General features: G+C 39.1%; 1 protein-coding gene across 1 annotated transcript in view; it reads left to right on the top strand.

Moving 5' to 3' along the window:
- Nucleotides 10,918-13,510, top strand: part of LOC109838400 (probable cinnamyl alcohol dehydrogenase 6) — a 3,102-nt gene continuing 509 nt past the window's right edge. Inside the window, exons 1-5 of the mRNA XM_020406850.1 lie at nucleotides 10,918-11,103; nucleotides 11,211-11,324; nucleotides 12,081-12,308; nucleotides 13,034-13,322; nucleotides 13,483-13,503. Coding sequence (XP_020262439.1) covers nucleotides 11,009-11,103; nucleotides 11,211-11,324; nucleotides 12,081-12,308; nucleotides 13,034-13,322; nucleotides 13,483-13,503 — 747 coding nt within the window. The 5' untranslated portion in view covers nucleotides 10,918-11,008. The remainder of the gene's footprint in view (nucleotides 11,104-11,210; nucleotides 11,325-12,080; nucleotides 12,309-13,033; nucleotides 13,323-13,482; nucleotides 13,504-13,510) is intronic.

Genomic DNA, 13,510 nt, shown 5'->3' with positions numbered 1-13,510 from the left:
TCCTCGCGATCACAGATTATTTCTCAAAGTGGGCTGAAGCGATTCCGCTTAGAGAAGTGAAGACGAACAACGTCATCAATTTCATCAAGCATCATGTCATTTACCGACACGGCGTGCCAAGAAGGATCATTCATGACAACGGTCCACAGTTCATAAGCAATGCCTTCGTCAGATTCTGCGACAAGTTCAAAATCGAAGATGTTTCGTCGACAGCTTACTATCCCGCTGCGAACGGATTAGCTGAAGCGTTTAACAAGACGATCATTAAGATCCTGTCCAAGCTCGTGAAGACCAATAAACGAGACTGGGACGATAAACTCGGTGAAGCACTCTGGGCTTATCGCACCACCATACGCACGCCTACGGGAGCTACCCCGTATTCGCTGGTATACGGATGTGAAGCTGTGCTACCGCTGGAAATTCAGATTCCGTCCCTTCGGATCGCCCTCGCAACGGAGATGACGACGGAGGAACAACATCAGAAGCGTCTCGAAGAGCTCGAGAGGCTGGATGAAAAGCGTTTGGAGGCTCAACAACACATCGAGTTTTACCAAGCCAGGATGTCAAGGGCTTTTAACAAAAGAGTCCGACAGAGAAGCTTCAAGGAAGGAGATCTGGTCCTCGCTGCTCGCCGACCAATAATTCTCACCTCCAAGAAGAAAGGTAAATTCGAACCCAAATGGGAAGGACCGTTTGTAATAGACACAGTCTATTCAAACGGCGCATATCGCCTGATTACTCAAGAGGGCGCCAGGCAATTAATGCCAATAAATGGGAAGTTCCTGAAAAAGTACTATCCCTAGTACATTCAGGATAACTCGTTTACCGGGAAGTTCCTCGAAGAATATTACACTTAATATTCTAGAGGATAACCCAAAATCGTTGTCTACCACCAAAATCCCTCACTGATCAGTTTCAATTGACAGTGAGTCCACCAAAAGTATCCATCTGGCCCTCTTGACTCTTTCCATAGACAAGAGGTCCATTTTCATTTCGGAGTCCCCTTTCGATAAACGAAAGAACTCCCTTCTCTTTCTCTTTGGTCAAGCCTTCCCATGGTTATAGCCAAAGTTGAAATTCCACTTCGATAAACGAAGAACCCATTTTCAGTTTAGATAACTCATCCTATAAAAGGCAAGTTTATCTAAATTTTCCAGATTCTCGGAGTGGACACCCCACTTCTAGTTTCTTCTTCGCTGGAAATAGAATATAAAATTCTTCCTTTCCAGAATCAGGGAATAGAATATAAAATTCTTCCTTCCTTGTATTCGGGTTCGCCTTCACCCTAAAAGAAGACCGGGAAATAGAATATAAAATTCTTCCTTTCCCGCATCGATCTTTTCCGAAATTTGTCAATTTAGGATTCATCCTAGGAAGTTTATCCCGAATCCTAAGCAGGGATAAGTCTGCGCCTAACACGCGCTGCCGGTTTAGTCTTTTTCCGTACAAAAAGACACCAGAGTTCGATTCTGGGGTATTCTATCCTGAAACCTAAGTAAGGATAAGCCTGCGCATAACCTGCGCTGCCGGTTAGTTCTTAACCGTTAAAAAGAACACCCGTCCACATATTTAACATTGTGGCAGGTTGTTATTAATAACACCAAAATCCATGCCTTACACGCATGGGGAATGTCATCCTGAATCCTAAGAAAGGATATGTCGACACCTAACACGTGTCGCCGGTTTAGTCTTTTACCGATTGAAAAAGACACCAGAATACCAGTCTGGGGTATTTTTATCCCGAAGCCTAAGTAGGGATAAGTCAACGTCTAATACACGTTGCCGGGTAGCCTATTCCCGTAACAATGGCGAAGCCTATGTATTCAACATCATAGCACAAAGTCTAAGAGAATTCACTCTCTTAGCACAACGTTACATGCGGAACGGATTTAGACAATCCGCATGCTAGCCCGACTCAAACGGTAGTCGGTAAAGGCTAATCAAATCCGTTAAAGGCTTGGGGTTAGCCAAAAATCCTAAAGTCAACGCCTAACACGCGTCGCCGGGTAGTCTATTCCCGTGAGAAAGACGAAGTCTACGTATTCGAAGTCGTAGCATCAAGTCTAAGGGAGTTCATTCCTTTAGCATAACGTCACATGCGGAACGGACTTAAACAATCCGCATGCTAGCCCGACTCAAACGGTAGTCGGTAAAGGCTAATCAAATCCGTTAAAGGCTGAGGATTTGCCAAAAATCCTAAGTCAACGTCTGATACACGTTGCTGTTTAGTCTTTTCACAGGAGAAAGAGGATCAATGTACGACGTTCGAAACCCTAGGGTTAACGCCGGTCAACGTGTAACCCTAGGTCAACGCCAGTCAACGCGTTGCGAGCAAAAGTTCAACGTACGACGTTCGAAACCCTAGGGTCAACGCCGGTCAACGCGTAACCCTAGGTCAACGCCAGTCAACGCGTTGCGAGCAAAAGTTCAACGTACGACGTTCGAAACCCTAGGGTCAACGCCGGTCAACGCGTAACCCTAGGTCAACGCCAGTCAAAGCGTTGCGACCAAAAAGTTAATATTCGACGTTCGAAACCCTAGGGTTAACGCCGGTCAACGCGTAACCCTAGGTCAACGCCAGTCAACGCGTTGCAATCAAAAGTCAACGTTCGACGATTCGAAAAGGTCAACGCCGATCAACGCGTAACCCTAGGTCAACGCCTATCAATGCGTTGCAATGAAAGAATCAACACTCCGAAAAGTATACGAGTATAAACTGCTTCTTATCACTCCGAAAAGTATACGAGTATAAACTGCTTCTTATCACTCCGAAGAGTATATGAGTATAAACTGCTTCTCAATCCTCCAACAGGTGCATGAGGTTAAACTGCTTCTTAAATACTCCAATAAGGTATATGAGTATAAACTGTTCCCTAATTTTTTGAGAAGTTCCTGGAGAATGTTTTCTATAAATATCTTAAGGATAACTCAAACAATACGACGCCGGACAACGCGTTGCATATAAAGACTCGACGCCAACAATCGATGGTCAGCTAAATCAGGAACCGACTTCAAAGTTCAAAATTCCGACAACGGTCAGACAATAAATGCAACACCGAAACTCTTTCAGACATTCGACAAGGCACCGAATAGCCTGGAGAATTGAAGAAATCAAGAACGGAAGTCATTCCAAGGTCCCATTACACCGACTAAAGGTTGGGACAATCATATCCAAAGTATTCCAGACTCTTCTATAAAAGAACGAGACTGAAATACTTTGGAGGGGGTATCTGTAGGCATATAAAATTGCTTATAGGTCCCTTAGCTCAGCTCGGCACAAACCGACAAACCAACGAGGCAACGAGATTGACTAATCGCACGCAAGCAACGGAATACGTCCATTCGCGTGCGGGATCAAGCCAAGTGTTCGAAGAGTCAACGAGTCATCCAACCAAGGGCATACTCGGACGAATCACGATCGAATCAAGATCGGTTTCGGACTCGAACTCAGAAGTGGATTTACTGCCAAATCAGGAATCCGACTTACTGCCAAATCAGATCAACCAATCAGAGTCTCAATCAACCGAATCACGGACAAAACCGGAAAACGGACACAACTCAAAAACTCGGAAAACCCACACCTAAGGGGGCTCGGCTTAAGCCGAGCCACCCAGAGGTGGCCGACGTTTCTCTGTTTGCGGGCACTGTCCTGAGAGCCTATAAATAGGCCTAGAGATGTTCATTAGGGGTTGAAATTTGGAGGCGAAGCCTGTCGGATTCAAGACTCGAAACTTAAAAAGATTGGAGCTTTGGGACTTCGGGGACTCACTCTTCCAGATCTGGTGCTAGCGTCGTCAACGGCCAAAAACGGGTGTTCGAGAGGACCGGATCTCAGATCTACGCAGACGTACTCCGGATCTAAGCTTGGTCTTAGATCCCGAGACTTGAATGATTGTTTCCTTGGTGAATCAATCCTCCCCGGCTATTATTTCCTTTGTGGAATAATACCCGTCGTACTGCTTAGATCTGACCGGATCTAGATCTCGCGGTGGTCCACGGCAAACAACCCCGGCGCAGGCAAAGAACCCACACAAAGCAAGAGACCGCAAAACAGGATCTTGCGATTCGTTCGACAAACAAGGAAATAAAGTTGTAATTTTTCATTTCTTTTTATTTGATTTTCGTTGTAACCGGATCTTATAAAAAGACCGGATCTTTGTAATCGATAAACTATTACAAGAGTGTACAATGGAATCAATGATAAAAGCTACAATTTTTCCAGCGAACACTACCTTTCTCACAGTTTGGATCTATCTTTCAGTTTATTCCGTATTGGTTTGTTGGTGTTTTAAGGAAGATGGCTGGGAAAGAAGGTATTGAGAGTGGTTTTTTTTGGCGTGAAGACCATTCAAAGTTTGAATATTCAATTTATGAAGATAGATGTAGAGAAGTTTAATGGCACAAACAACTTTGGATTATGGAGATGTGAGGTTTTGGATGCGCTGAACACGCAAAATTTAGAGGATACTTTAGAATTGGATGGCAAGCCGGATGATATTGAAGAAAATATTTAGAAAAAGATGAATCGAACGGTGTGTGGTGTAATTAGGTATTGTCTAACTCAAGATCTAAAGTATGATGTGATCAATAAGACTTCGGTAAAGAAGATTTAGGAGATTCTAGAAATCAAGTATTTGACAAGGAGTGTTGAAAATCACTTGCATTTGAAGAGGAGACTTTACCATTTCTAGTTGAAGAAGGGAATCTCAATTGATGATCACATGAATAACTACACGAAGCTTCTTACGGATTTGGTGAATGTGGATATTATGATTGAGGATGAGAATAAGACATTGTTATTATTTAGTTCCTTACCAGACGAGGAATATGAGACCATTGTTATTACCCTAATCAATGGGAAGACGTCACTTTCGTATAGTGAGGTTACCACTGCTCTTTTGAATTATCAGCTAAGGAAGAAATACAAGAGTCTTCAAATGACACAATAGCATAGGCATTGACCGCAAGAGGGAAAAATCCAAATCGGAAGAATTGGAAGTCGTAATCTAGAGTAGGGCATCCTACAGTTAGCAAAGATCAGTGTGTTTGGTATAAAAAGACTGGTCACTGGAAGAAAGATTGCCTAAATCTCCGCAAATAGGTGAAGAAAAAGCAGAAGGAAAAAAGAAAACAACCATCATCAGAAGCAAACATCATCGAATCGGATGGTAATATTTCTGACACATCTGTTTTTCGCTCTTTATCAGTACTATAGGTTGCTATTCGGAGGAATCCAATTGGATGTTGGATAGTGGTGCAACCTATTATGTGTGCCCTAAAAGGAAATGGTTCTCCAGTTTGGAGAAGCTAGATAGTGGTGTGGTATACATGGGTGATAACCGTGTATGCCAGATCCTTGAGATAGGTAAAATTTACATCAAGATGTATGATTGGATAGTTAGAGAGTTACATGGTGTGAGATATGTTCCTTCCTTGAGAAAGAACTGTTGGACCCTAGAGGGGGGGTGATTAGGGTCTTATGCTAATCTAATCTGATTTAAATGCCAATTAAAATTAATTAACAAATTATTCTTGCAAGATAGATATACAGAGAGTTAAGTGCAAGAATATGCAATATACACAAGGTGATATATCCTAGCAAAGAGATATACTATGAAATATATGCAAAGATATATAAACAACACAAGGGTAAATAATCTATACAAGATAGTGGATGAAATAAATGAGTAATGCACAATTGGCGATATAAGATAAATGCAAAAACAAATACGCCAAAGACAAACTCAAACAAGCAATATGATCACGGAGTTCGGACCTTCCGTCCTACGTCTCCGCTCCCCACTCCCGGGGAGAAATCCACTATCAACCGGGTTTTCTACGTTCACCCGAATAACGTTTACACCTCACAGTGTCGGTTTTCAACGCTCACCGATCAACGTCACTCCTCACACTCGGTTTCTAGCTCACCGAAAACCTCACTACACACTCGGTTTCTAGCTCACCGAAAACCTCACTACACACTCGGTTTCTAGCTCACCGGGAGAAGAGTTGGATGCTCAAACACCAATAGATGATCTCCTCAAGCTCTTGTGGAAGTGATTCACAAAACCAAAACACTCAAATGCTTAAAAGCTTATAAACACACTTAAACCAAACATAAACCCTTGATTAAAACTTTCTTAAACTTGTTTTTAAACTCTCTTTTTTCAATTTGAAAAGACATCAGCAATGGGGTATATATACCCACTAGAAATCTCAGCAAAAACCCAAACAAAATGACCAAAAGGCCCCCAGAAAAACCAGCTCAGAAATAGCCGTTAGAAGTCCAACGGTCATATGGTCGGTTGACCGAAAATCCCGTCGGTCGACCGATGAGAGCAAAAACACGAAGAAAACTTTCTGGACTAACGTCGGTCGACCGGAAATTCTGTCGGTCGACCGATTTGAGCTCTCGGTCGACCGGACCGGTCGACCGACGATTCTCTGGAAAAATACTGATGAATGGTCAATTGACCGGTCGACCGTACCGGTCGACCGAAAACTGACATTCTACAAAAATTTGGTTTTAGAGCTGATTTTAAAACCCTGTTTAAAAATATCAAATAAATTCCAAAAAATGTAAAACTTTGGGGAATGATTGTAGACATGATAATAAACATGCTACAATGACTGGTTTCGAAAAAGGACTTCCCAAATGAAAAATATCATCATTTTACAAACTAGTCCAAAACATGAAAATATGAGATACTTGAATTTTGATGTTTTGACATAAACTAACTTTTGAAACTTTGTGAAATATTTTTATAGACTTAGTAAAACATGTATAAACTGATATTAAAGTCTACAAACTAAGAATACAATATTTTCACAAATACAATAGAAAATGAAACCTATGAGTATGTATATGAAAATATATTTGTTTCATATCTAAGTAGATAAACCAAATCACAATATGAAACATGTAATTTCATATTTATAAACATAAAAACTAAAACTTGTGTTGTATATATATGTGACTACATATATATACAAGGAAACCAATAAAATGTGTGTGTATAGATAATTGAGCTTAGAGTACTTAACGCACATAATATAAATCCTAAACTACATTACCCAAGCAATCTTGATCTTCATTGTAGCTCAACTTGGTACACGTTGCGGATGAAGCTTGAACTTGATCTTTAACTTTGAATTGCTTAAGCTTCACCGACATTCCGCCAACCTCCATTGGATTTCATCGTTGAAGCTCTATTCCATCCATCCTCCAACTACGTTGTTTGTCTACAAAACATAGGAATGCACAAATACTAGACAAACAACATTAGTAATAAATTGTTTGTTAAACATCATCAAAACAAGAAGGCCAACAAGAACCTGATCTACGATTGGAGCTTTAGCTAGAGAGGGTCTGAAAGTTTGTATTAAGGACGTGGTTCTTAAGATTGTGAGAGGCTCCTGTATTGTGATGAAGGGCATCAGGAGGAGTAACTTGTACTACTTGACTGGAAGTACGGTGACAGTTGAAGAGCTGACAACTTCTATTGATTCGACTAGACTGAGGCATTTGAGGCTGGACCATTCCACTATTGATTTGGAGAAAGGTGCATTGACCTGCAGTTTGAAGCCCAGTGAATATTTTAATGTGAGCAAGAAGACCAAGGTAAAGTTTAGCACATTTATTGACCAAGCTAAGGGCCTTCTAGATGGAGTTCATGTGGGTGTTTAGGGGCCTTCCAAGGAGGCATCATTGGAAGGTAATAAATATCTGGTTTCCTTTGTTGATGACTATTTTAGGCATGTTTAGGTTGCAACCAAGTCCTATTTGAGTAACGTCCTAGTAGTCTTCAACTGGTGGAAGAAGTGTATAGAGACTAAGATAGACAGAAAAGGCAAAGTACTCCATTCTGATTTTGGTAGGAAGTACAAGAAGGAACCGTTTCTATATTTGTGTCGTGCTCAGGGCATTTTGAGACACTTCGATGGAAGGAAAATCTTGGGGCAACTATAGATAGGATGACAAATTTGAAGAACTGTGCCTTGCTGGAGAAGCAACGGTGTTTGTTGTCAAGCAGAAGTTTGCAGAAGAGGTCTGGGCTGAGGCTTTGACATATTCTAGCCATCTTATTTACATGTTGCCATCTGCTATAACTAGAGGTAAAACTCCATTGGATAGTTAGTCTGGTAGTGTCACTTTTGATGAGGATTCGATGATGGAGCCTATTGACTCTCAACAGGTGGAGAGTTTTGGACAGATCATAGATGTATCACAATGAGTGAAGAGTGATGCCACTTCACGTTTGATGGAGATTACTCCTTATTCTCTAGATCATTCTATGTTGTTTGGGATTTTAGCTGAGGTGACACAGTTTGAGCATCAAATAGTTGATGTTGATACAGATGATGAGTTTGATGATCAGGGACCAGAGGTTCAGGATCAGATTTCGAGTGCAGCGGGTGAACATAGCTCAGATTTGGCTATGATTGGTAATTATATTTCTTCTACATATAGAGTTGAGGGGTTAAGCTCCAAGACAGAGTTGGTAGGGAGAGATGCAAGTTTGGAAGAGAGTTTGTCTTTTAACTTTGAGACCAATATGGGCGTAATCAGCAACAGATTGGTTAGTGTTAATGATCAAAAGGTTGGTGAAGGATCGAGAATTCTTCTAGTTGATTGAGGTTGTTTGCGGCCATTTGGATGAACTATGTGAGACTTGATTCATTGGACAAGAGGATACATAGGCAGTCATTTTGATGCAGCTGGTTTGATGAGTTGATACCGACATGGTGGAGATTTGTTAGCATTCTCATTTGGGTTCCCGGCTTATTGTGGATTGAGTCCGTTATCGTGGATTAATTCCACTTCGTACTAGATGCAACAAGTAGGACATTTGGTTGGTATTGGTGTCGGTTCAGTTTTGGGAACACTTCGCCAAGGTGGAGAATTATAGAAAACGGTGTCTAATTATTCAAAGTGTTGGCAAACATGAAGATTCGGCAGGGGTGTGGTGTCTGCCACACCTAGGTGTGTCAGAATCTGTCCTATTTTCAGGGGTGTGGTACGTGCTACACCCGAGTGTGGCAGACTCGTTTTCAGATTCCTACATTGTTTAGGATTGAGTTTGTTATAAATAAAAACACATGTTTCTAGGGTTTGATGAGACAAATTTGAGCAGCCATTGAGAGGGTTTTGTGCATCATTTGAGGGAGAATTGATGAGAGATTTTTTGAGCTTTGTTTGAGAGTTTATTTATGAGATTTTGTGAGATTGTAAACCCTAGTTGTATTCTCTTTCTCTCTAATAGTAACCCCCCTCCTTGCCCCATGGACGTAGGCAACTTGCTGAACCACGTAAAATTTATTTATTTGTGTTTGTACCGATATTTTGATTGTGTGTGGTCTTCTCTCTCGGCGACTTGGTGTTTCCTTGGACCCTAACAGTTTGGTTCATGGATTAGTTCCGATGCATGTCACTGATCTAAAAAAAATCATATTCATAACCTTGTTTTTTGCATGCATATTGAAGAGGATATGATGAATGACAAATCTAAGTAAAAAAATTCTTGTTTGGTTGAACATGAATTTGTTGAAGATAATATTGTATACTATCACTCAGGTTTCCTTTTTAGATAAGCCTCAATAAAAATCAAAGCGAAATCAACATAGTTTTAGAGAATTAGAATTGATGCGTTAATCCTACATGGTAGCTCTTGTTTTATGATAAAAAAACGCTAACCAAATAATGTATTTAGTTAAAATTCAAGATTTTGATCTTGTATGTCCTATGTTTTCTATGCAAAGTTGTAAAATGTAAAGAAACAAATATCCCTTATCTTCTTCATTTCAATTTTAAGGACTGAAATGAAACCACTTAGGGGGGGTTAGTCACCTAGAACTTAAAATTAGAACTGGGATAATCTGTGGGATAAAATTTTAAGGTGTTAGTCACATAGAACTAAACCTAGAACAAAATTTTAAGGTGTTAGTCACATAGAACTAAAACTAGAATAAAATTTTACAGTGTTAGTCAAGCAGAACTTTAACAAAACTAGAATTGGGATAATTGTACAAAATTATCCCACTTTTTTTATTTTTCTATACAAAAATGAGAGTTCTAGTCTCTCAAATTATTCCAAGTTTTAGCTTGGAACTATGTGGTAAAAAACTAGAACTCGTATTTATTTTGTTATTTTTTATTTTTTTCTTTACTTATTTCCTATTATGGTTATCACCATCATTAAACCATCATCATAATAACAATTGTCAATATCTTATAGTCTAACCAAAAGTTATTTTAATAGTAACGAACATTTTTGTAAGCAATTATCAATTAATAGTAGTAAGTTTAAAATACATAAATAGTATTTATATCTTCAAAATGTATAAATATATACTTCATGATTATAAAAATTTATCCCACGTTATTTTATCAAAATATCCCGCTTCACAAAATTGTTCCTAGTTATCCCACTAAAATATCCCACTAGCGAAATATTATTCAACTTTAACAATTATCCCATTTTGCATGAAAATGTCCCAATTGACTAACACCCCCTTAGAATTTTAGTTATCACAATACCACTTTTCAAAATAGCAGTTTCAAAGACAATAATGGTTAAGATAATATTAAAATTCTACGTGGCTCCATCCTAACCATTAAAAATCGAATAGAGAATACAGAATAAAATAACTAGATATTTTTCGATTACCATCTAATTAGAGAAGATCCCAATCCTTCAGATATATAAAGAATCAACTGACTGTAACTATCGACAATAATAACAGTATAAATTGGTGCTAGTGTATCTACTACTAATAAAATTAATAAAAAAAAAAAAATACTCCTACCATAGCAAGTGGGTCCATAACATTTGTGTTTGACCGCGTGGAAGGACCTCAGAAGCAAGGTGGGTCAAGCACCATTATTTAAGATGAGGATAAGCCGGCAAACCAAGCATAATTATTACCCAATATATAGGATCAAGTTGAGATTGGATTAGCCTCAGAGTTGAGCAATTTTGAAGAGGGGAAAAAAAAAACTGCAAACAAAATGGCAAAAAATCCACCAAATCATATGCAGACAGTCTCGGGTTGGGCTGCCATGGACTCATCAGGAAAAATCACCCCCTTTGTTTTCAAGAGAAGGTAACTATTTTATCTTGATATTTTGATGATAACCTTTGATTTTATTCAATAGTTATTTTGATCTATTATATAATCATCTTTTGTTGTTTGATGTTGTTAATGAATAGAGAGAATGGAGTAGATGATGTGAGCATAAAGATAATGTATTGTGGGATATGCCATACTGATCTCCACCACATCAAAAATGCTTGGGGAATCACCATGTACCCTCTTGTGCCTGGGTAAGTAATTCATTTTTTAGATCGTTAATTGGTGCAGCTTGTGATTTTGTTCTAGCAAACACATGAGACGTATTAGTTCGCAATATTTAGAAATGTGGTAGATTGTTTGCGGATCTTATGGATAAATGTACGTTTGGCTTGTTTTCTCTTTGGTACCCAAAGTTTACTCTTTTTTATTTTGATACCCCAAAATATTTTTCTTGCACTTTGATACACCAAAGTTTCAATCTCTGTTCAATTTGATATCCCGTCTGCCGTCTGGACTTCGTTAGATTTTCTATGAAGTCACGTGCTTAGCATGTGATATTCTAGTACATAACTATTTGGGCTTCTTTGTCAATCCGTTAAAACTGGATCAGGACTTGGTCCAGTTTTAGATGCCTTTTTGTTTGGCAAAAATGTTTTAAATGCCTTTTTGTTTGGCAAAAACTTAGGCCGATGTTGTCCAAGTTTTTGTAGGCCAAAAGAGCTCCTTAAACTAGTTTTAGTTGGATAGTCCCCATGGTCTAAACTAAAACTAGTTTATAACGAAGCCAGTCAGGACGGATCCTAACCCAATATTTAACATATTGCCAAATACACTTTTTTGGTTGCTTGAGTGAATTTGACCAAAATGTAATTCAAATTTTAACTTGTGTCATTCTTTTATTTATTTTTCCCACACTAGTTTCTACAGAGGACTATCTAAAGGTCTCTTTTTCTAACTTCCTCGTCGTAAGATGTATTCTACAATTCTCAATTGGTTACACATTTCAGGCACGAGATCACCGGCATAATCACCAAAGTGGGCGAAAACGTATCCAACTTCAAGGTAGGCGACCGGGTGGGTGTCGGATGCATCGCAGCATCCTGTCTCGACTGTGATTTTTGCAAGGACTCGCAGGAGAACTACTGCGATAAGTTGCAATTCACTTACAACAGCATATTTTGGGATGGAAGCATCACTTATGGTGGCTACTCAAGGATGCTAGTGGCCGATAAGAGGTGACCCCAGCACAAAATCTCATCTAAGTTATCATTTTAAAAATTTATGTTTTGAAATAAGGTAGACTTCACAATTTTTAAATTAAGGTAATTTTTACAAGACTGCAGTAAACTAGTGAACTGTTAGATATGTTTTGTAGAAAACCCGACAAAATATACCAAAATATTATTGTTAGAATATAAAGAATAACCATCAACTCTCACCACAACTTCAAAGTTCTAGTGTAACGGTTAGGGTCTTTGACATGGTGTCAAAGAAACTCAAGTGTAAGTCCTACAAGCCATGAATTTAAATTGGATTTTCTAAAAATTTACACCACTGCGTGAGTCTAGGTTTTGACCTATAAAAATGATGCTTAACCTGCTGGTAGAATGTAAATTATACTCCTCAAATCCTCATCACAACTTCGGAGTTTTTGCATAATGGTTACGAACTTTGACAATTATTATGATTGGGGGACACTGATGTACGTTGAAAAGTGATATGTACATGAGGTATTTTGAGACTTATTTATTTTATTTAAGCACTATCGTGTCCTCTCTCATGTAGTAAAAATTAAGTATATTTTAGATTCACTGACAGCATGATCGACACCCTCAAGGAAATTTTCTGATAGTATATGATATTTTGCTACGTATTTTAAACTTTTCGATGTTTTAGTAAGAAGTATAGCTTTTGATAGCTATGTGAAAAACGTCTTGAGGGATTCCTATTGAAATTGTAGGTATGTCATCCATATACCTGATAGCTTGCCATTAGACAGCGCGGCTCCGCTGTTGTGCGCTGGGATTACAGTGTTCTCTCCGATGAAGCAACACAACATGCTGCAAACAGCAGGAAAGAGGCTTGGGGTGGTCGGCCTTGGAGGGCTCGGTCATATAGCTGTTAAGTTCGGTAAAGCCTTTGGATTGCATGTCACCGTGATTAGCACGTCACCTTCGAAAGAGAGGGAGGCAAGGGAGCGTCTTGGTGCCGATGATTTTATTGTCAGTACTAATTCCAAACAAATGAAGGTAGGAATATTCATGAGATCTGTCGGGAATTTCTTTTCAATAGTTTCTAAGGGTTAATTGCAGATATAGAACCCCTGTACTACCGCCCAATTGCATGTAGACTCCTAGACCGGAACCTTTTTTTTTTTAACTCTTTTCTAAAACATTTTAAATTCTACAGGGTGCAATGAGGAGCTTAGACTTCATTA

Source organism: Asparagus officinalis, chromosome 4, assembly GCF_001876935.1.
Source record: "Asparagus officinalis chromosome 4, Aspof.V1, whole genome shotgun sequence".
NCBI classification, from domain to species: domain Eukaryota; kingdom Viridiplantae; phylum Streptophyta; class Magnoliopsida; order Asparagales; family Asparagaceae; genus Asparagus; species Asparagus officinalis.
This window is presented reverse-complemented; position numbering and strand designations above follow the sequence as displayed.